General features: G+C 40.2%; 2 protein-coding genes across 13 annotated transcripts in view; one reads left to right on the forward strand and one right to left on the reverse strand.

Annotated features, from left to right (window-relative positions):
* Positions 1 to 2,826, forward strand: part of faxdc2 (fatty acid hydroxylase domain containing 2) — a 40,465-nt gene extending 37,639 nt beyond the window's left edge. For all 5 annotated transcript variants that reach the window (XM_062970253.1, XM_062970252.1, XM_062970251.1 and 2 more), the window contains one exon: positions 1,618 to 2,826. In XM_062970253.1, coding sequence (XP_062826323.1) covers positions 1,618 to 1,774 — 157 coding nt within the window. In that variant the 3' untranslated portion in view covers positions 1,775 to 2,826. The remainder of the gene's footprint in view (positions 1 to 1,617) is intronic.
* Positions 2,827 to 22,877, reverse strand: part of larp1 (La ribonucleoprotein 1, translational regulator) — a 112,126-nt gene continuing 92,075 nt past the window's right edge. For 6 of the 8 annotated variants that reach the window (XM_062970242.1, XM_062970241.1, XM_016995075.2 and 3 more), the window contains exons 12-20: positions 21,581 to 21,704; positions 20,652 to 20,857; positions 20,377 to 20,483; positions 20,026 to 20,177; positions 19,415 to 19,559; positions 19,098 to 19,207; positions 18,587 to 18,714; positions 12,540 to 12,575; positions 2,827 to 8,697 (exon numbers count right to left, since the gene is read on the reverse strand). In XM_062970242.1, the coding sequence (XP_062826312.1) occupies positions 8,461 to 8,697; positions 12,540 to 12,575; positions 18,587 to 18,714; positions 19,098 to 19,207; positions 19,415 to 19,559; positions 20,026 to 20,177; positions 20,377 to 20,483; positions 20,652 to 20,857; positions 21,581 to 21,704 (1,245 nt within the window). In that variant the 3' untranslated portion in view covers positions 2,827 to 8,460. The remainder of the gene's footprint in view (positions 8,698 to 12,539; positions 12,576 to 18,586; positions 18,715 to 19,097; positions 19,208 to 19,414; positions 19,560 to 20,025; positions 20,178 to 20,376; positions 20,484 to 20,651; positions 20,858 to 21,580; positions 21,705 to 22,877) is intronic. The other 2 variants (XM_062970248.1, XM_062970244.1) reach the window with 1 other exon arrangement.

Consider the following 22,877-nt stretch of genomic DNA (forward strand, 5'->3'; position numbering starts at 1 on the left):
TATTTTTAATTTTTTTTCTTGCAAGGGAAGGGGCAGGGATTTTTGAAGTGGTAGAAGTGCGCTTGGCTGGGGAGGATGTGTGGGGCTTTTCTTCTTTATTCTTAGTGTAAAACCCCCTTTTTCCTCCCTCCTATTGTTTTTTTAAAAATAAATTTCAAAGGAAATCTGTTTAGAAGTCAAACCTGACTCTCTCGCTATAATTGGCCCTTGGAAAAACTACTCTTTTTATTTCTCCCTATCTCTGTATTGCCTGTGGCTTGGTTCTCCCTCTCCTTTGTGCTGTATAGAGAACAAATACAATAGGATAGTCTTATTATTTATTATAAATTACATATATTTTTGAAAGCAAAGATATTTTTGGGCTCCTGTCTCTATTCAAACCTTCAGTCCCTCTCTAAAAGTGGCCCTTAGGAGAACTATAATTATTTTCTCCAATGGTCCGAAAATGTTTTTTTTCGGATACGAGACAAAAATCCCATTCAGATAGGCGCCCTGTTTTCGGAAATGGTGACAAAAACAAAAATGAGCTGAAATGAATGAAACTAAAGAAAATGAACAGCAATGCCATACAAATACACACCACTACTCCACAGAAAAAAAACTATTCATTCAAAACTGGTATTCAAGAATAAAATATTTAATCAAAACACCTTTAAATATGACCATAAATTTCTTTTTTCACATTTTTAATTTCAACATTATTCAAAAAAATTCAGGATGCTATTTTTAGAAAATGCCGTTTTAAGGCCTAACAATGCGCACCTATTTAGCTTTTGAGCAACAGCAGTAACTGCTGTTGGGAACGAACATAAAATACACAAACTATGCTGTCAAGTTACAATGATTAGCTTTATGTGCTGACATTTCTTACTTTTAAAATAGCAATTGTATTGATTTTCACAACCCCAAATAATATTAACAACAACTTGGGAAGTGTCCGGCGTGTGATCCGGTACAACAGCCAGCAGTATCTGCTGTGGACTCATCTTGTTGCGTTTCAAATTAATAATAATAATAATAATAATAATAATAATAATAATAATAATAATAATGGTGAAGAGCAGAGAGTTCCCATTGATATTTATTCTTTTCTTTAATTTATTCATCTTTTCCCCATGAGACCCAAAGCACAAACTCCTGTCCACACAAAGTAGCACCTTTGTGAGAACAATTGCCAGGATCATAGTGTGGATTCAATTTTGAAAGCTTTCCCTTACTTTTGATTTCCTCTGCAAGATACCTTTTAGATTGGGAAATAACACAAGGCCAAAGTATGATTGGAATCTTTAAAATTCTATGCAATGTAAAAAAAAATTATGCAAACCTTTGTGCTGTCAGAGATAAGTGGGCTAATCATTTGAAGTACACGCACAGCCTATTGATTTGATACTTAATGAGTGGGAGGTCAATTCAACTACTCAGAGGGAGCTTTAAAGTGGAGGGCCTCAGCGACACGATCAGGTGTGCAGTTATGACACTTGGTGTAACTATGGCATTTGCATTATTCTAAATGTGCACAGGATCTTGGTCAGTATGTATAATCAAGACACAGCTTTCTGTATGATGCTATATTGATCTCCGATTTAAACAATTATTTCTATTTTTCTCCCTTACCAGGTTCAACCAGTGCTACGGTGTCCTGGGAGTGCTAGATCGCTTGCATGGAACAGATACAATATTCAAACAAACCAAGGCCTATGAGAGACATCTTGTCCTGTTGGGCTTCACACCACTTACAGAAAGCATTCCCAACTCACCCAAAAAATCAGAGTGACCACATCTTTAAGCAGAGTATGCTATATCTATCCAATCATCCATTTAATACAGCAGTCAGAAAATGACTGTATGGGGGGTGGAGGGGGATTCTAGAGAGCAAGAGTTAATTTGGTTACGCTATGACCTATGAGTTATCAGATGAAACATGTATCTGTAGAGTTCTACATGACAATTGTAATCTTTCTAAGCAACTGAATGACCAGTTGATCAATGAAACAACTGGAAATGTGATTAAACTACCATGTAGGAAATAAAAGACTATATTTTCCAGCTGACAGAATTCCAAGGTATGAGGCACTAGTTTGCCCAGACCCAACAGAAAAAAACCAGAAACAAGACTCTGGAAAACTTCCCATCTCTGAGGAAAGCAACTAGCTGCTATCTTGGCTTTAGACAGCATGTAATGATTCCAGGAGCTTGACATCTGTATTACCTGTGGGGCAAGAAATGAGTTCTAACAATGCAAGCTTCAAGACCATGCTCTTGTTTGTAGTAAAAAGCTCCCTTGCCAAAACACAGCCATAGGAAATGGGAATGGGTACAAATCTGCAGAAGGACAGTTATCTCAAGTTTTCCAAGGAGCTAATGGAGACGAGAACAGACATAGCCAGAAAGCCTTATAATACAAAATGTGTTGTACTTGCTCTGTAATCAGAGAAAGCTGTTTTGAACATATAGATTAAGTGATAACACAGAATCATGCTTGCATTTCTCATATTGGACAGATGTAATTATGATGGGGCGGAGGGGAAGACATGAAGACAGGCTTAATTTGTACATTTTTTTTTGGCAGACAACTGAATCTTGAATATCTCTATTATGAAATGACAGATACATTTACTCTTATTTCTCTCTTCCATTTTTTTCAAAATAGCTGCAATCACTCTGGCAACTTTTTAGATGACAATTGTTCACCGAATCCTCTCTTCCTGGTGATAGATTAGCTGCTCTTACCTGTGCTGCTATGTCACTATTATCACACTTTCTGCTGTATGCTCCATTTTGTGGTTGATAGGAGTCTTGAAGTAGAAATAAAAGTTGCAAAGAATAGTCTTTTGAGGTTTTTATTTTTATACATTTTTGTATTAAAAAGGAAAAAGCATAATTACCACAAATTACAAAGGACTAAAGCACTACTAGAATAATGAGTCACATCAGCCTAGAAAGCAGATATTCTGAATAATATTACTGTTTTATAATACAGGCTCTCATTCAAGTATTTTACATTTTTCTTCTTTCTTCCCCCCTTCCCCAATGTGGTAATGATCCTAGCACATGGGTTAAGAATTACATACTATTAACAAGAGATGGGATTGTGTATGGTGGGTCATATTAACAAGATCTTTTCCTCCCAGGTGATACATGGTAACAGTTGGTTTAAAATTACCCAAGAATAAATACAGCTGAAAGTGATTACAAACACTTCTGGGATTTTGTTTTAGCAAAAGGGGTGAGGCTGGAGCACACACGCACAAACATACATATATATATATAAACTTGCTCAAGGAGAGCAAGCATACCAAAACAAATAGATGTTCTTTTCTACATGACCAAATTATCAAACATCTATATAAAACAATCACTGGATCTCTTGCATGTTGCTCATCCAACGTTTTTAGCAGCTTAATACAGACTTCACACCAATGAAACTCCAACCCTCGCCATTTTAAAGCTCCATGTTGACTTCTGGGTCACAGTTTTTAAAGGCTGGGAATCCCAACCAACAAGGTAGTGCACTACTGCAGGGTGAAAGTCAACCATGAGAGGAGGAGCAGGAACCAGCCATTCCTGTACCATGTTATCACAATGCAACTAAAACCAGAAAGGCTTTAATAGGCAACATCTTTTGCTGACGGCATTGATTTCTCTAGCCAAAGGATGCCTATGTCCAGGCCACCCTGTTGTACCATGATACATATTATAGCAGGAAGGATGAATAGATGCAACAACCAATTCTGGGAAGGAGGATGAATAGATGCAAGAACCAATACCATCAAGGAAATAAAAAGTCAACTGAAGGCCAGACCTGGAAGAACGAAGTTTAAAATCACAAAGGAATGGTTAAACCCATGCCCTTTTCATGCTTCCAATCATACGGTGTCCTCATCACAGATACATCGGTCCTATTTTCAAGTGTCTTCAGAAAGTGAACATGTAAACTAACAGAAATGTTATCTTTATAACTTTAAAAAAACAATGTTGTCCAAACCTCTGTTGCTGAGATGAAATTTCCCTCCCACCCCCAATAAAACCACTCATATATGAAACTGATTTTAAAAATAACAGGCATTTAGCTACCCAACCCCTTCTAAAAACCTAGCTGATTTTTAAAAAATTATTGACAAATCCACATTTAAGAAGAAGATCCAAACAGAGAAATAATAGTGTGGTGGAGTTCGCTTTGTTACAAATATTTGATTGTTTTTGCTTAACCAAAAGAAAAATTAGCAAGGCATTAACAATGACTCCCATCCTTCCATTTAAAAAAATTACCAACACACACCAAAAGTATTGAGGTTTCTGTGTCGTGTTAATTGTATAGTCAACCAAGCAATTGGAAGCAAGATGGACAGGTTCTGAGCTTTGAAGGTACTAACCAACTGTAAAGGTAGGAGAAGGGCAAGAAGGGTAAAAGGGGGCAGGATAGACACAGCACCAGCAATGAATAATAAAGGTCACTTACTTTCATTCAATCCTAAGCAAGATTCCAAATTCCTCATTATCATCCGGTCATAAAGAGAAAGGGGATCCACAACCCAGGATGACACTTCTTTAAAACAAAAGTTTACTAATGATAGAGTGAAACACAGAGTTCCCAATGAAAACCACAGAATCTCTGATTTTAACAGAAGTTTTGAGGGAGCAGCAAGTGGCCTCTTAAGCTCAATGCAACTGAAAATCATAGCAGTGGAGGTCCCAACTACTACGAGTTTCCAGAGCATAGGAACTTGGTCCATTATAAAAACCAAACCGCGTTTCCACTATGATGCAGGCTCTCTAAGCTTTCTCCATCTCTACTCAAAAATGTGTGAAGCCACAAATGATCTCCTCTTCCACCTGATGCATGTGTATATACATAGAAAGGGGTGGGTGATTGCACCAATAGCCATGCAGAGAGCAACAGTTATAAGACTGCTCCCTTTACAGAAAGTAAGATAACAAATACCATCTCTACAGGATCAATGCCATGACCATCTAGCATCAGGCAGCCAAGGTACAGGGTAACCATGCTAATAAATAACATGCCTACAAACCCATGCTACTGATACCACCACAGCACAGCACAGGAAATTCTCTGATCCCCAAGTCTCTAACAGGTGCTGCCTTTAGTAATTATTATCTTCAGCCCATCTCAAACAAAATAGAATGACCTTGTGGTCCAATTTCATAAGCTATCTGGGAAAACAGAATGATAAATGTACCATTTTTTGCTGGGACTATATTGTGTGCCAATCACTTTTGCTTGAATGCTCTTTGCCATCACAGTAACATTCCATATCCTTCCCTTCAAGCAGCATATGTCTTCAAATACTTCAATTGAAACATACCATCAGTCCAACAATTCAGGATTATTAATAATGAATTAGGTGAAGTTCTAGGGCATCATCCATTTTAAGAGAAAAGGTTTAAACAAAACCGCACAGGGTTAATCTGTTTTAAAAGACCGAACATTTCCTGCCTTTCATCTTATGAGCAAAGTTTCCTCCACACATACTTTGCCTTACGTTCTATCTGAAGTGTTAAAACAATAGATCAACTGTCCCAGTCCACCTGATCTCTGCCTACAAATAGAAAACTGGACTACAGAAACCATAAACCAGCAGTAGGAAGCTCCAGCTGTCAATTGTATGGTATTGTGGTTCTGCTGTTACAATGTGCGTGGCAACCTCACAATATGCTATGCCACACTGGTGAAAGTAGTGGAATGTTCATTTCCATTAGACATGCCTTTTAATGGTGCAACAATGACAGGTCAAGGGTTTGACACAACACAGGAGCACAACTGGTGCATCGAAAATTAAATTAAAACAAACTCAGCAGTTTGTTGCTATTCAGGTATACGTAGACCCACCGCAAGTGCTTTAATTGCATGGTCATCCAAGAGTGCTCCATAACAAACTCCCATTAATAGCATGCTGGACACAGCTAAAAGGTAATAATGTTAGCTAGATGAAAGAGGCCCTAGACAGTAAGCCCTGTGCCCTTACAATATCTACATTGATAGTACCAAAACCACATATAGCGTGCTAAATCAGTGAACTGTCCTATCATGACATCCCTTGAATCCCTCAAATATTATAGTCACCTTCACAGGCCTTGGGGCCACATTTTGCATCACGTTGAAGATATCTGCAACACATCTCACACATGCATTCCAAATGTATAGTACTACCCACCACCCTGCTCCTGAAAAAAACAATGGCCTTCAATCCCAAACAGCACATGGTAGGCCTGCTCAACCTTTCTAGCAGCATCTTCCACACCTCCCCAATAGATAATCATCTAATGTTTATCTTAGTGCTCAGGAACTGCAGGAAGTGAATCAGCTACCACCTTCACAGAAGTGTCTTCCCCATGCATGACTAGGCCTCAGACTGGTGGTGGTAACAACAGGAAGACTCTTTGTAGCAAGTAAATGATATCTAGGAATACATAAATGGCTCTGTGCCCTTTTCATCACCATGTATCTCTTTTATCAAGTCAGATGACAAGCATGTGGTAGCATCATGCCCAAGCAATCTCTACAGAATAATCTGCCATGAACAGGGAAAGGTACACTAGGGAGATAACAAAAGGTAGGAAACAACAAAGGTGGTTTTCAGAAACAAGTCGACTGCACACATATGCTTCTGTCTTCTGACTTTCACTCTTAATAGTGCCAGTACCAGTTGCTTTTAGGATATTAAGAGCCATATGGGTGCACACTGTGGATAATCTCAGGCTAAGTTCCAGTAGTTAACCCAAAAGCAGCCAAGTCAAGCATGATGCTTTGTACAAAAATTTATATGACATAGGGTGAGGAGACACAGGTCCAATTCAGTAAGCTGATTTCGTGATGCTGGACAGTCAAGGTGCCTGTGGCTAGGGAAAAAGTCTAAAACAGCCGTGCCTTCCTTGGCCACATGGTCAGCCCGGAGAAGTAAGGCAGGCCAGCATACCAGTAATTAAACGCTACAGAAAGGAAAGCCTGCATAGCAAAGGTAATACTTAGCAAGCTGCCTCTGATTTTAAACTACCACACACAAAATTCCCACCTTTTCCCAATTTTTTACTTTAAAGCTGATTTTTCTGTACACACATTCTTCAACCACTTATGTTAAGAACAAAGATGCAGAACTGTGGATCGTCTCTGTGCATTACCCAATTTCTGGCACATCTGCCTGCCTGCCTGCCTGGGGAAGGGAGGAACTCGTGAGATCACCAGGCTAGCGCCTGGCTTGCCCAGGTTGGAGGGAGGGAAACGGCAGTGCCCCTGGCAGTCTGCATGAGACCGGAGTGCAGTTGTTGTAGCAGAACGGACCTTAGTATAGTCGATGCATTTCTACATCAGCATCAACTACACAAAAGCAGAAGTCTTAAGACTGAAGTGCCCCAATCCCCCTGCTCGAGATACCACCATCCAATAGTTTGAACCAATATATGCACAGATGTCAACGATGCATCAGCTGGTATTGAAAACAGCTGGGTTAAAGGTAAGATCACCATCTACTGCAGACAGGAATCACACTGAACAGGGAAAAAGAGACTCATCACAGCCTGCCCAAGTCCCAAGCAGATGCCATTCTCCAAATTTGCTCAAGAAGTCAGGGATGTCTCCAAGTTCCCAACTCCACAATAAGGCAACTTATTATTTTCAAGGAAGGAAGCGAAGAAATAAGATTTTTTTAAAACAAGTTTTTGTGATTTTTTTTGTTTTGTTTTGAAAGAGAAAGCTCTTTTTAGCGAAAGTCTCAGCATTCCTATGTGAGGGGAGACACTGTGCAAGTTTATGTTCTACCCTTCACGCAAAAGAACTAGGCAACCCCGATGAAAAGGTGGGCCAATGTTCAGCCAGGGTCCTTTGGTTGACTTTCAATAGCCAAGTCTGTGATGGAAAGGGTGAGCACTGCAGCACAGAAGGAAGCCATTACAGAAGTGATACTTGCGATGGCAGTCGAGGGACTCCTTGTGCATTGTAACATCCAAAATGGAAGGTGCCTATTGAGCCTGGAAAGCTGATGGCCCATTTCCAGAAGGAACCACTTTGTTCAGCCCACCCTCCAGCTTACCAAGAGGGCTGCATAGTTGATCAGTGTTCAGTGGGATGAGGAGCTGGATTGCATGGCTGCATGATGCAGAATCATTTTGGTTTATCCAAACAAACTTCTATCAATAATTTAAAACTTGATATATATATAATATAATATATATATATATATATATATTTATAAAAATCTCCCTCTTCCCAATCCTACCCCGGGAAGGCGCTAAGACATGAAAATGTGAGGCTCTAGCTCCAATCGATGTAACATCACAGCGATGAAAAGGATGCCTTCAATTTGGATTCTCTTGTTTTTCCAGCCAACAAGAGTAATTCTGTGTGCTGTGGTCCCCCACCTCCCACAAAGCAGCCTGGTCTAGGTCACCCACATTCCAACTCCCTTATGCGCCCCTGCCCCCTTTCCACTACAAGTTCTGGTGTGTCTACTTCCCCACTGTTTGAGTTTCCACAGCTGTTGTGGAAACTGCATGTGGCTGGCTCAGGCTTTTGGCATCCTCCTGCACAGGTGAGGTGGCGACTTGGCTGGATGAGAGAGAGGCTTGGTTGGATGGGGTCTGGTTGACTGGCTTGCTGGAAGACTGAGATGGGTGCCGCTTCCTTCCCTCCACTCCTGGTGCTGCAGGACATCTCTTGTGGCTACTTTCTTCCCCAATGGGGGGCTGAAACAGAAAACATGGAAAGTGATGAGACTGTCCTTGAGAACCCAGACTCAAATGATTTTTCATGGGGAAGAGTGTGTTGCTTCTTAAATAATGCTGTTCCAGTTTTTTATATTTTAGACCACATGTGTCAAATTCAAAGCCCGTGGGCCAAATCCACTCTTCCATGTCATTTTATGTGGTTTTTAAGAATTGGGAATGGAAAACATTAACAAGAGTGGACAGAATAAGGGCACTAAAATTTTTATAATACGAAAATTGATATATTTATTCCAAACATTACCAAACACAGTAGATAAGAAGATACAAAAGACATGGGATAGAAAAATAAGAAAATGGGCAGTCGGAGGAAAAAGTAAGTAAGTAAAAGTTTATTTGTATACCGCCCTCTCTCCCGAAAGGGACTCTGGGAGGTTCCCAATATAAAATCTGCATAAAACATTGTACAATAAAACACTGAAAACACTATAAAATGCTGTAAGAATACAAAAAAAACAACAACAATTGACTAAAACAATCACATAAACAGAAGCAATATAATCACTCAAATAACATATGAATCACAGAAGAAGAAGGAAGACCACTGAGATGGAGGAGAGGATGGGCTGGATGGGCCACTAGAACTAAAATGCAGTGTTATATTCTAAGATGCTTTGGGGCAGAGGAATAAAGTACATTGTTACAAGTCAAAGAGATGGCCTGTGCAACTACTATAGCTATGGGCTCGGTTATCTAAAGGCGCAGCGGAAGAGCCAGGTTTTAAGCAGCTTTTTGAAGGAAGCCAGGGTGGGTGCTTGCTGGATTTCCTCCGGAAGGGAATTCCAGATCTGGGGAGCAACAATAGAGAAGGCCCGCTCCTTCGTCCCCGCCAACAGAGCCTGGGATGGTGGCGGGAGCGATAGAAGGGCCCTACCGGATGAACGAAGAGGACGAGTGGGTTTACAGGGGGAGATGGGGTCACAAAGGTAGGCGGGTCCCAAACCGTTTAGGGTTTTATAGGTAAGAACTTGCACCTTGAATTGGGACCGGAAAATGATAGGCAGCCAGTGGAGCTCCTTAAACAAGGAAGTAGATCTCTCCCTGTAGTTTGCTCCAGTTAACAACCTGGCAGCTGCACGTTGGACTAACTGAAGTTTCCGGGCCGTCTTCAGGGGCAACCCCATGTAGAGTGCATTTCAATAATCCAGTCTAGAAGTGACTAAGGTGTGGACCACCGTGGCCAAGTCAGACTTCACGAGGTATGGTTGCAGCGGGCGCACAAATTTTAATTGTGTAAAGGCCCTCCTGGCCACCGTCGACACCTAGAATCATAGAATAGTAGAGTTGGAAAAGACCTCATGGGCCATCCAGTCCAACCCCCTGCCAAGAAGCAGGAAATCGCATTCAAAGCACCCCCGACAGATGGCCATCCAGCCTCTGCTTAAAAGCCTCCAAGGAAGGAGCCTCCACCACAGCCCCGGGGAGAGAGTTCCACTGTCGATCAGCCCTCACCGTGAGGAAGTTCTTCCTGATGTTCAGGTGGAATCTCCTTTCCTGTAGTTTGAAGCCATTGTTCCGTGTCCTAGTCTGCAGGGCAGCAGAAAACAAGCTTGCTCCCTCCTACCTATGATTTCCCTTCACGTATTTGTACATGGCTATCATGTCTCCTCTCAGCCTTCTCTTCTACAGGCTAAACATGCCAAGCTCTTTAAGCCGCTCCTCATAGGGCTTGTTCTCCAGACCCTTAATCATTTTAGTCGCCCTCCTCTGGACGCTTTCCAGCTTGTCAACATCTCCCTTCAACTGCGGTGCCCAGAATTGGACGCAGTATTCCAGGTGTGGTCTATATTGTTATTTCTTCCTGTGGTTTCATATAAAAGTTCCCTCTTTCTTCTTTAATATTTCCCTGTAAGTAGGCCATTTTGTCCAACCTAGTAATCTTCTTCGGCTTGCTTCTAATGGTGAGATCCACACTGGAGTCTATAAATAAAACTTCTCTTTATCTCTCTCCCATATTCTTATTAAGGCAGATCTTATAAAGTGGTCGCCGAAATTCTTCTGTTTTCATTTTTCCATACCATAGATATGAATGCCATCTGACTCTTAAATCAAAACCCTCCAACATTAGTAGTTTTTCCCATTTCAATGAGATCCATTCCTTGATCCAAATCAAACCGCTTGAATCATAATAAAGTTTGAGATCTGGTGGGCCGAAGCCCCCTCTTTTCTTTTTGTCTAATGAATTTTTAAATTTTATCCTCAGCTTTTTGCCTTGCCAGATGAATTTTAATAAGTCTTTGTTCCATTCTTTAAAAATTTTGACATTTCTGATTATTGAGAGGTTTTGGAATAAATACAACATTCTTGGCAACATATTCGTTTTGATTACTGCAACTCTGCCTTTATAGAGAGATTTAAATACTTCCAATTTTCTAGATCTTTCCTGATTTCTTTCCATTTTACTTCATAGTTGTTTTTCAAGATTTGAGCATTTCTAGCCTTAATTATTAGACCTAAATATTTAATTTGAAATGAAATTTGTAATCTTGAAATTTCATTTAATTCTTCTTGACGTGTTTGACATATTTTTTGTTAGTATCATTGTTTTCTCTTACAGTAGAGTCTCACTTATCCAACGTTCTGGATTATCCAACACATTTTTGTTGTTAATGTTTTCAATATATCGTGATATTTTGGTGCTAAATTCGTAAATACAGTAATTACAACATAACATTACTGCATTACTGAACTACTATTTCTGTCAAATTTGTTGTATAACATGATGTTTTGGTGCTTAATTTGTAAAATCATAACTTAATTTGATGTTTAATAGGCTTTTCCTTAATGCCTCCTTATTATCCAACATATTCCCTTATCCAACATTCCGCCGGCCCGTTTATGTTGGATAAGTGAGACTCTACTGTATTAATTTTAAGCCCAGCCAGGCTTCCAAATTATTCTATATTCGCCAGCCATTTTTGCATATTTTTTCTGGGGTCTTCCACACAGCAAATTAGATTGTTGGCAAATGTTCTGATTTTTTGTTTGCTTCCCTATGGTGGGATCTTTTAGTCCAACATTTTATCTTATATTTCTCAATATTATCTCCATCGCCATTATAAATATCAATAGTGAGATTGGGCAATCTTGTCTTTGTGCCTTTTTAAATCTCAAAATCATCTGACAATTGTCCATTTATCAAAATCCTAGCTCTTTGCTGATCATATATTGCATGAATTGAAGTAATAAAGGGTTACCCATATCTAATTCATCTATTAATAACTGAAAGAAGTCCCAATTAAAATTCTCAAAAGCTTTTTCAGCATCAAGAGCTATAAGGGCTACTTCTTTTTGGTGACTAGTCTCGTAATATTCAGTTATGTCGAGGATGTTTCTCACATTGTCTTTCAAGTGCCTATTTGGAAGGAAACTTATTTGTTCTTCCCCAATCCATTCATTTAAAAAAAATCTTGAGTTGTTCTGCATATATATTTGTAAAATTTTTATAATCTCTATTCAATAATGAGATTGGTCTACAATTTCTTACTTCTGTCAAGTCTACATTGTCTTTGGGAATCATTATGATATTTGCTTCTTTCCATGTTTTGGGAATTATTTTCACAGTCAAGGCTTGGCTCATTAAGTTTCTTAAGAAAAGGGAGTTATTTCTTCCTTCATTACTTTGTAGAAAGATGTTGTAAAGCCATCTGGCTAAATTTTTGATTGCTTTGTGTATTATTTCAGAACCACTAGCAATCATCTTTAAGAGCTCTTGAAGAACGGGAGAAGTCCCAGCAGATTGGAGGAGGGTGAATGTGGTCCCCATCTTCAAGAAGGGAAAAAAGGACGATCCAAACAATTACCTTCCGATCAGCTTCACGGCGATACCAGGCAAGATTCTGGAAAAGATCATTAAGGAAGTGGTGTGCGAATACTTAGAAACAAATGTGGTCATCGCTAATAGTCAACACAGATTTACCAAAAACAAGTCATGCCAGACTAATCTGATCTCTTCTTTCGATAGAGTTACAAGCTGGGTTGATACACGGAACGCCGTGGATGTAGTGTACCTGAATTTCAGTAAGGTCTTCAACAAAGTCCCCCACAATCTTCTGGCAAACAAACTAGTAAAATGTGGGCTAGACAAAACTACAATTAGGTGGATCTGTAATTGGCTAAGGGACGAACCCAAAGGGTGCTCACCAATGCGTCTTCATCTTGGAAAGAAGTCACAAGTGGAATGCTGCAGGGTTCCTTCCTGGGCCCGGTTCTGTTCAACATCTTTATTAACGACTTAGACGAAGGGTTAGAAGGCACGATCATCAAGTTTGCAGATGACACCAAACTGGGAGGGATAGCTAACACTCCAGAAGACAGGAGCAGAATTCAAAACGATCTTAACAGACTAGAGAGATGGGCCGAAGCTAACAAAATGAAGTTCAACAGGGACAAATGCAAGATACTACACTTCAGCAGCAAAAATGAAATGCTAAGACACAGAATGGGGGATGCCTGGCTCAACAGCAGTATGTGTGAAAAAGACCTTGGAATCCTTGTGGACAACAAGTTAAACATGAGCCAACAATGTGATGCGGCAGCTAAAAAAGCCAATGGGATTTTGGCTTGCATCAATAGGAATACAGCGTCTAGATTCAGGGAAGTCACGCTACCCCTCTATTCTGCCTTGGTCAGACCACACCTGGAATCACACTGTGTCTAATTCTGGGCACCGCAGTTGAAAGGAGATGTTGACAAGCTGAAACTAAAATGATCAAGGGTCTAGAGAACAAGCCCTATGAGGAGCGGCTTTAAGAACTGGGCATGTTTAGCCTGCAGAAGAGAAGGCTGAGAGGAGACATGATGAGGGCCATGTCCCATACGTGAAGGGAAGTCATAGGGAGGAGGGAGCAGCTCGTTTTCTGCTGCCCTGGAGACTAGGACGTGGAACAAACGCGTTAAACTACAGGAAAGGAGATTCCACCTGAACATCAGGAAGAACTTCCTAACTGTGAGAGCTGTTCAGCAGTGGAACTCTTTTCTTAGTATTAAGAAAACTTTGCTTTTCTTAGTATTATCTTTTTTACTGCCCATCACACCATTAAAATCACCAAATATAATTAGATTGTCAAAATCCTGGTCCAGAATATACTCTCTTAATTTAGCCACAAAGTGGGTTTTTGGTCCATTGAGAGCATATGTATTACAAATTAGTAACTTTTGTATTCCGATTTTTATAATTACTCCCAACATTCTTCCCTTTTGATATCTGAATGGAAATTCTGCTGGGATTGCATTGTTCACATATATCACTACCCCTTTGTTTCTTTCCCTAAGTTGCAGCATAAAATTATTTACCTAGTTTTTAGTGTAAGGTGGGCTACATCCTTTTGAGAGATAAGAGTCACTTGTAGGGCCACTAAATCATATTTGCCCTTCTTAATTTGATTAAATATCTTCTTTCTCTTATTTGATGAATTAAGACCATTCACATTATTTGAATAACACTTTGTGTCCAGTATTCATCTCCTCAGTTTCAGGTGAATGGAAACAAGATCTTTTGTTGTTGTTCTTGTTTTCTGTCTGATCTGGCGGGTTGTAGTCCGTGTCTTTCTTAAGTTTCTTGTAAAAGTATTTTGCTTTCTCTTCAGATGTGAGCCAGTATTTCTGATCTTTGTATGTCACCATGATGCCTTCCGATTTTTCCCATCTGAATCTTATCTGTAACTTCTTAAGTTCTTCTGTCAGAAAGAAATATTTTCTTCTCTTATTCAGTGTAGTCATTGGAAATTCTTTTAGAATAGCTATCTTTCTTCTTTATAGCAAGACTAGCTGTGACCGGCCACGCGTTGCTGTGGCAAAGTATGGTGGTATGGGAAATAAAGTATTAAGGAATTGGTGGTAGTTAAGGTCCAGACGTTCAGCAGCTCAGCACTTTAACACGCTGCACAATTGGGATATCATTTCCTAAAGGTTGTGAATATACAATATTTCTGATTTTTTTTGTCTGTTGGAGGCAAGTATGAATGCTGCAATTAGGGGGAATGATTAGCATGTAATGGCCTTGCAGCTTTAAAGCCTGGCTGTTTCCTCCCTGAGTGAATTTTTTGTTGGGAGGTGTTAGCTGGCCTTCATTGTTTCCTGTCTGGAATTTTCTTGTTTTCAGAGTGGTGTTCTTTGTGATATTTTATGTGCTTCTACTGCCTGTGGCCCTCAGAAAAGAGAGGATTTGCCAGAATTTGGTGATGGGAATACTTTGTTGGGAGGTGTTAGCTGGCCCTGATTGTTTCCTTTGTGGAATTCCCGTTTTCAGAGTGTTGTTCTTTATTTAGTGTTCTGATTTTAGAGATTGCATTGTTCTGTTTTATTATACCACAGTAATTTTATATATTCAGATTTTAGTGTTTTTGATTGTATTCATTCATTTTCACAGTTCACAGCAACACAATAATAATAATAATAATAATAATAATAATAATAATAATAATAATAATAATAACTTTGGTAATACACACTGCTTCACTCCCTTCTCAGCTTCTTTACTGGAAGAATCGTTTCTTGGGAGATGTTAGCTGGCCCTGATTGTTTCCTTTGTGGAATTTCCAATTTCCCTGCTTTCAGAATGTTGTTATTTATTTACTGTCCTGGTTTTAGAGATTATATTGTTCTGTATTATTCTCTCACAGTAATTATTTCATATTACAGTAGAATCTCACTTATCCAACATTCGCTTATCCAATGTTCTGGATTATCCAACGCAGTCTGCCTTTTAGTAATCAATGTTTTTGTAGTCAGTGTTTTAAATTCATTGTGATATTTTGGTGGTAAATTTGTAAATACAGTAATTACTATATAGCATTACTGCGCATGGAACTACTTTTTCTGTCAAATTTGTTGTATAACATGATGTTTTGGTGCTTAATTTGTATAATGATTACCTAATTTGATGTTTAATCGGCTTTTCCTGAATCCCTTCTTATTATCCAATATATTCACTTATCCAACATTCTGCCGGCCTGTTTATGTTGGATAAGTGAGACTCTACTGTATATTTATAATGTTATATTATCTGCTTAGAACTGGATTATATGGCAGTGTGGAGTCAAGATAATCCAGTTCAAAACAGATAATATAAGATTATAAATGGGTTATATAGCTGTGTGGAAGGGCCTTGAGCTTACACTGCCATATAATCCAGTTAAAATCTGATAATCTGTGGAAGACGCCTAAGTGAGGCCTAACTGTGCCTGTCCCCTGGGCTGAGTAGGTTGCTAGGAGACCAAGTGGGTGGAGCTTAGCCTTCAAACTGGCAGCAATTGGATAAAAAGTATTATTCGTCTCCCTGTAATTATGACTTTTTCTTTTCTTTTTTTGTTGTATCAACCTAGAGCCGTGGATGATGGGTTGTATTGTTAAATTTCAAGCTTGGGGGGCCTTTAGTTTTGTTGTTTTGTCCGCTGCCCTGATGCCATCACTCTTTTATATATATAGATAGATGGTTTCATACTGTTTAATCTCAGAATTTCATCACAATTTCTTTTCCTGGCAAAATGGACGACTACATCTCTTGGAACTTGTTTTTTCTTGCATAATTTGTTATTCTGTACACTCTACTACTTTTTCTATCTCCTCCACGTGCCATTGTAGGATATTTATTATAATATTTACTATCATTTGTCCTATATTGTTTCTTTCGATTCTTCCTGAACTTTTCTAAATTTCAACTAAAACTCCATTTCTTTTTGTTCTAATCTTTCTTGGGTCAACTCCAACTTGGTATTTCTGACTTCCAGCTTGTCCATCCTCTTCTGTAGGTTATCTTGTATTGTCTCTATTTTATTTTTTTGTCATCTACTATACTTTCTTTGATGTCATTATAGACCACACTTCTTTTTTCATTTGGCCAATCTCTTCTGTTATTTCGTTTTTCATGGTTTGTATTTGTTCTTGATATAATTTATGTTGTGATTCTTGTTTCTCCACCATACTGTGTAGGTCTTTCCGATAGGCATCTTGTTTCTCTGAGATTTTCTGGATCTCTCTTAAGATGTCTTTCATTCTTGTTTCTTCCGTGACAACATTGTTGACAGAGATGCCTGCTGCTGGCTAGAAGAAAAGATGGGTTTGTTGGCCAGAGGCTGTGGTTGCGCAGTCGGCAAAATCAAGGCATGCAAAAGGTGCAGCACAAAGGCCAAGAAATTACAAATGTTCTCTTTAGTGAAAAGATCTGAATCCTCCACAGGTTCTCCCGTAGGTGGCCCTAGTTTTGGTGCCTTTGATAGTTCAGATCCATGCTTAACGCCCACATCCTCTAGAGGCGTTTTTTTTTGGGGGGGGGGGGAGGCAAGGTAACATTCCATCCTTTGAAGGAAAAGTGGCTTGTAATCCAGGCATTACTGAAGAGGCGTGGTATAGCATATGTCAAGAAACTCATGATCCCAAGAAGGAAAGTAGGCAGTATTGTGACAGCTGGGGCTCCTCAGGCAAGAATAAGCAGAGTCCTGAGAGCGAGACCCATAACGATGGGAGCAAGGAGAGTCCTGATACTGGGAATACCTTAAGTGGAGCCCATGGGTAATAGAAGGCTAGGAGTAATAGACTTCCCCTTGAAGCCTATCAGAAGGATAATAAACAGCAGATCCCATGCTATAAAAAAATCTCCCTGCAAGAGGAGACTCAAGATGATTTGAGAAAGACTGTGAGAATGGCTGCTGATGGATCCCTGCAATGGCAAAGGGGAATGACGCGAGCCACGATACTGGTATGAGGAACTCCCTGAACTCCCTGAACATCTACCCCAAATCACCTTAGATGGGTGAATGCAGATGACTCCTCTGCACCGAAGGCAGCAGATCCCCTGGCTAGGGGTTGCTTGTATAGTAATGTTCAGCAACACATAAGAGGCACTCGTAGAGGTGTGATGTAAGGAAGACAACGCCAGGGAATCAAGAACAGTGATGTCCATGCTTGCACAGGGGAGCTGGGCAGGTGCAGATGGGGCTTGCAATGCTGCCTGAGGTGGAGTTGGAACGGCGGAAGAAGACGCCTCATGCCTTTTTGTCTCATTTTGAGGGGTTTTGGTGCTGCGTGCTGCTCCCTGATGCTAAGGGGGATGGGTGCACCTTCTTTGGCGTGGGTCCAGCCACTTGGCTTTTCTCAGTGAGAGCCGCAGGAGTTACACCCGGATCCAATGCCAGCGCGTTTCTGAAGGCTCAAGGGCTGCGGCAGCCATCAGCAACTCTGATGCTGCCCATTTCTTTGACCGGGAAGGCGAGGCCATAACGCCTAAACATAAAGAGTTTTATGTTCTTCCATGCTTGGGGAGTGGAAGTCTGGCAAAATCCTCACCACATGAGTCTCCCCCAAGCAGAGCATACACACTGAGTGATCATCAGTGTCTGAAAGCCTTCCTTCACACACCGCACATTTCTTAAAAGTAGACACCACGATAGAAAGCAGGGGAGTAAAAGAAGTACAGAGAAGGAGTAAGTCCCAAACTTAGTGGAGCGGCAATAGTATGAGTAGTCAGTCCAGTCCAAGGTCAATGCTGAAAAAGGCTGGAAGGGCAGCCAAAGAATAGTCAAAGTAGTCAGAGCCAAACACAGGAAAAACCAGCAAATAGGAGTAACCGAAGAGACATCATACAAACCGAAGGTCCAACATTAAAATAAAACTGCAAGAGTAGGCAGGAGAATAGGCTCGTCCTAGTCAAACACTTCATGAGGTAATTCATCTAAGAGAAATTCCTTGATGCTACTAACACTGTGGATGAAAGAAACCACCAAAAGGTTTCTTAAAGCTTTAGAGAATTCCGAGATGACCAGCGCCTGTGCACAAGACCCATATGTGTGATTTCACAGAGACTACAAAGAAGAACACCATTTATCTAACAAGAGCTGTAGTATCTACTCACATCTACTCTGAAGTCTTCCAGGCGTCGGAATTTGCCGAGGTATTCTTGCAGTTTGCAATCAATGTCCAAATTTTTGGCTTTGGAATATTTCAAGAAGGCCCAAAACTTTTCAAGCCCATAAAGCTGCCCTATTATAACAAGGAAAGAAGAGTCAAAAGTCACACAGTCTAACAAGAATGTTCCCCAAATCATTTCAATGGGGGGGGGGGGGGGGAACGACGACGACGACGACTGAAAACCTTAACTTTACTAAAGGCTAGAATGATTGATGAAATACCGAGAATACAGCCAAATGTCAGAAAAACTAAACACAACTCTTTATAACTACAATATTCTGCATGGTGGAATTGTCTGGTGAGCATTTCTAGGAGAAATGGGAGCAGAGGTAACTAATGATATAAAACTGAAGGTAAAGATGAATCTTGTCTTAATTGTACACAGTTCACTGGCACAAGAAAATCACACAGGGAAGCCCTGTAAATAATGAATGTAACCAGCAAAAATTTCTTACCAGCTTCATAATCCTTTATAGTTTCTTCTTGGAAATCCTTAAATATGTCAGGTCGGAATTTCTTCTCCAGTCCATAGCTATAATATCTGAAAAGGCACTCCAGGCCGTACCTGCAAGACCATGAGACCAAGCTCAGCACCTTTTCTCTCAGTCCCTGCAATCTACCTCACACAAACCTTCTAATGGGCATTCCTTCTCTTTATGATGTCGGATAAATGATTATTCTAAAGATTACGTCAAGGTCCAAGACGGCCCAGCAATCCACTCCGTGATCTAAGTTCACATTTCCCCTTTCCACTCTTAAAACATAAACCTACCTGTACCCTTCTTTTGCATCTTCCAAAGCCAGCTGTTTGAACTCCTCATACATTTTCTTGTTAAAATGATCACGAAGGAAAAATGACCAAAACCTGAAGAGCGTATTCATCTCCTGGGACTGACCAATGCCCAGTCGCTTCCGCTCTGCCAAGGCAATAAAGAGGAAAAGACCATAAAAATAAATTTAGGATATATGTTAGTTAAAATACTAGATTCTGCCCTGAAATCAAGAGAAGGATGTCACCAAATTCCTGTGCCTTGACAAGAGTTCAGCTTTGATTTAAAGTAAAAACCTATCACACTACATGCTGCTGTTTTCAACACTGCAGCCGTATTTACGTAACTTCCGCTGACCTTCAGCTGCCATGGATTACTAGCACCCTTAGATAACAAAGATATAGCTTCATAAACAGCTGTGGAAATCAGCAGATCACTGGAACCCCATGCCCATATTCCAGGATATGCTGATGGTGTGCACAGATCATTCAAACAAAATGCTTACAAAAAGCAATACCAACAAGTCCAATTCGACATTAAACAAATTGAAAGACAATCAGTTCAGGCTAGAACTAAAGTTCAATTATAGAACAACTTCAGTTATACAACTCACCATTAAGGCAGCGCCGGCGATACTTGTGGTAGACATGTTGTGTGAAGCCGTTCTCCTTAAGAAGTTCATGTGAAGGGTGCTGGAATTTAGGCAATGATTGTGGAGTGCAGCCATAGCTGCCAACAGCTGGGGTGCCTTCTGAGGGGCTGGAACTGAAGAAAGGGAAACATTATGTTAGTAACTGCATCAGCAATACTGCTCAATTTATTTAAAAAAAGAAAAGAATGGCCAACTATGCTCCAAAGGATGAATCTCCAAAAATGGATGTGCATTGTGTTTTTGAGAAAGCACTAAAATTGTCAGACGTTGATAATCTATAGGAGTGAAAGTATCCTGAAACTCTTCTAGTACCTGATGGATGCAGTTCGAGGCCTGTGCTCCCGAGAATCCATCACCCAACCAACATGACATTCCATGGGAGGATTTGAACTGTGCCGTGTCTTCCTCTTTCGGGGTGTCTACAAGAAGCAGTACTCAGGTGAGATTTCTCTACTTTGTGGTTAATTACATTGCTTAAAAGCCTCAAGTCAGCACAGTCGAGAAAACCAGAGCCATAAATATCTCCGATCAACCACCACATTTTAATATGTACATACACAGGGCAAGCTTCACTATGTAGATCTTACCTTGGCATCTATCAACCTGCCTTCCTTAACCACTGGATAAAACCGAGGCGTCTGTGTGGGGTCTTTCAGCTGAGGTGTGCGAGGAGTTCGGGGGGTCCTGGCATTTCGGTAGTTTGGGGATTCTGGCACAGTTGTTGGCAACGATCGTGCAATAGTTGAAGGCTCAGGGACACCAAAGAGTTTGTTGGCCAGAGCATCTGTAGGAACTGTAATGAGGGAGAGAGGGGAACCATGAAACCTTTGCTTCTAAAGTCCACAATTCCACCTTCTGGCCCTTCCTCAAGAAGAGAAGAAGATTGAATGCAAAGCAATTTCATGAAGTGTTTTGAGATGTCTACTAAAATGTCATTAGCAGACATCAGCAGAGGACACAATCATTTCACACCTGGTTGTGGGGACAGTCAGATGCTTCTCTGATACCAGGCACAGAACAGCTGAGGGAGGAGGACTACAACTGGTTCAAAATTTAATCAGTGCGAGGGAGGGGGAAAAGAGCTGCCCTGAGTCCCCTTATTGGGTGAGGGCAGGATAGAAATACTGTAATAAATAATAAATAAATAAGAATGCCAACGGCTGTAATAGCCAAAACAAAAGACATATGCAGACATTACACCTGCATATACCACTTACAGGATTCTAGCCGGCAAAAAAAGTGAAATGTTAAAATTAAGGACGGTCACTGACAGTAGTATCCTCATTGAATTTCTGGTTAGCTTCAGAATTTACAGTCACACAACTAACCACACTAGTCACACACACACACACACACACACAACCCTCAACACTGGGCTAACACGTCATGCATGTAAGACTATGGGACAGAATCCAAAAAGGCTCAGGTTTTCATAAACCAGCTAGACTTTAAATGTGCCACCGAACTCTACTGAATCTTGGTAAGACAGGATGTTGCAAATTGTTTGACTTCTTACCTTGCTGAAACCTGGGTGGTCCAGGTGGCACTTCCTGATTGGGATCAACTGGCGGCTCAGGAGTCAGTGTGTCAAACTGTTCTCTGCTGATCATATTAACCTTCTTGAAGTTCTCTACTTCTTGCTGCATTTGAAAAGGGCACAGACATTAACACACGTCTAGAGGTCATTTAGAGCCAGTGTAGTGGTTTGAGCCTCTGGAGACCAGAGTTTAAATCCCCGCTCAACCATGAAGTTCACTGTGTGATTCTGGGCAAGTGCTACTCTCAGACTCAGAATAACGCAAGAGCAAAGGCAAATCTTTGCCTTCTGAACAAATCTTGCCAGGAAAACCCCATGACAGTTTCATCTTAGAATCACGTAAGTCAAAAACAATTTGAAAGCACACAAGAGACTGTTTGAGGAAATACCTACAGACTTGTAATTTCAGGCTTCACTTTAGTGGACATCCTTCAGTAAATTACAATTAACCCCCAAAATTAAAGTAACATTATGGAGAGCATTTATTTCTGTCAAAAAGCAATAGGTTAAGTTATGAAACTCTCCCTGCTAACACTAGGAATGGGAATCTCTATGGGCCAGAACAGATGGGACAAAGTCCAATAATATGGAAAACATGTTAACTCTCACATGCTAATATAAAGCCAGGGACATCTTTTCTTCCCCGAAACATCAGTCAGAATGAACCGAGCCTTTACAGCAGTTGTAGCTCCTAATCTTAACACGTACCACCAGAATACTGATGATCATAAGTAATCTAAGCAAATTCAAGCTGCAGATGTATGTTTAGTGACTGTCTTTGCACTCTTCAGGAAGTACAACTACTAGTGGGCTGTCCTTTACCTCTAAAATAAAGAGATTTAAAAACATGATTTACATGCTGCATTTCCCCTTATACAGGTTTCCAAGGATGCTCCAAAATACTTTCGTATTAGCTTCAACTTTTTGTGTATCCTTTTAGAGAGTTTAAATTATTCTATTAAATTTTACCGTTTTATTGTTCTACATTTTAAATGTTCAATTAACTTTATTGTAAAATACCCAGAGATTTTACAAGATGTAATGGGGTAGAAATACTGTAAAACAATATAATTCCTACATGTTCAGATACATTCTTTTACTATTCTTATCCTTTCACTTTGTCTGATTCCTAGGACTTGACAAGGATTTCACTCAGGGTTTCCGAGAGTGTTCTACCAACTGGTTTTCAAGAAAAGGCATAATGACACGAAGTGTCAAATTCCTCATTAAGTAGATTCCCAGGGATTACACACACAGTAAAACATCAATTCCAGCT

The sequence above is a fragment of the Anolis carolinensis genome, chromosome 2 (assembly GCF_035594765.1).
Source record: "Anolis carolinensis isolate JA03-04 chromosome 2, rAnoCar3.1.pri, whole genome shotgun sequence".
NCBI classification, from domain to species: domain Eukaryota; kingdom Metazoa; phylum Chordata; class Lepidosauria; order Squamata; family Dactyloidae; genus Anolis; species Anolis carolinensis.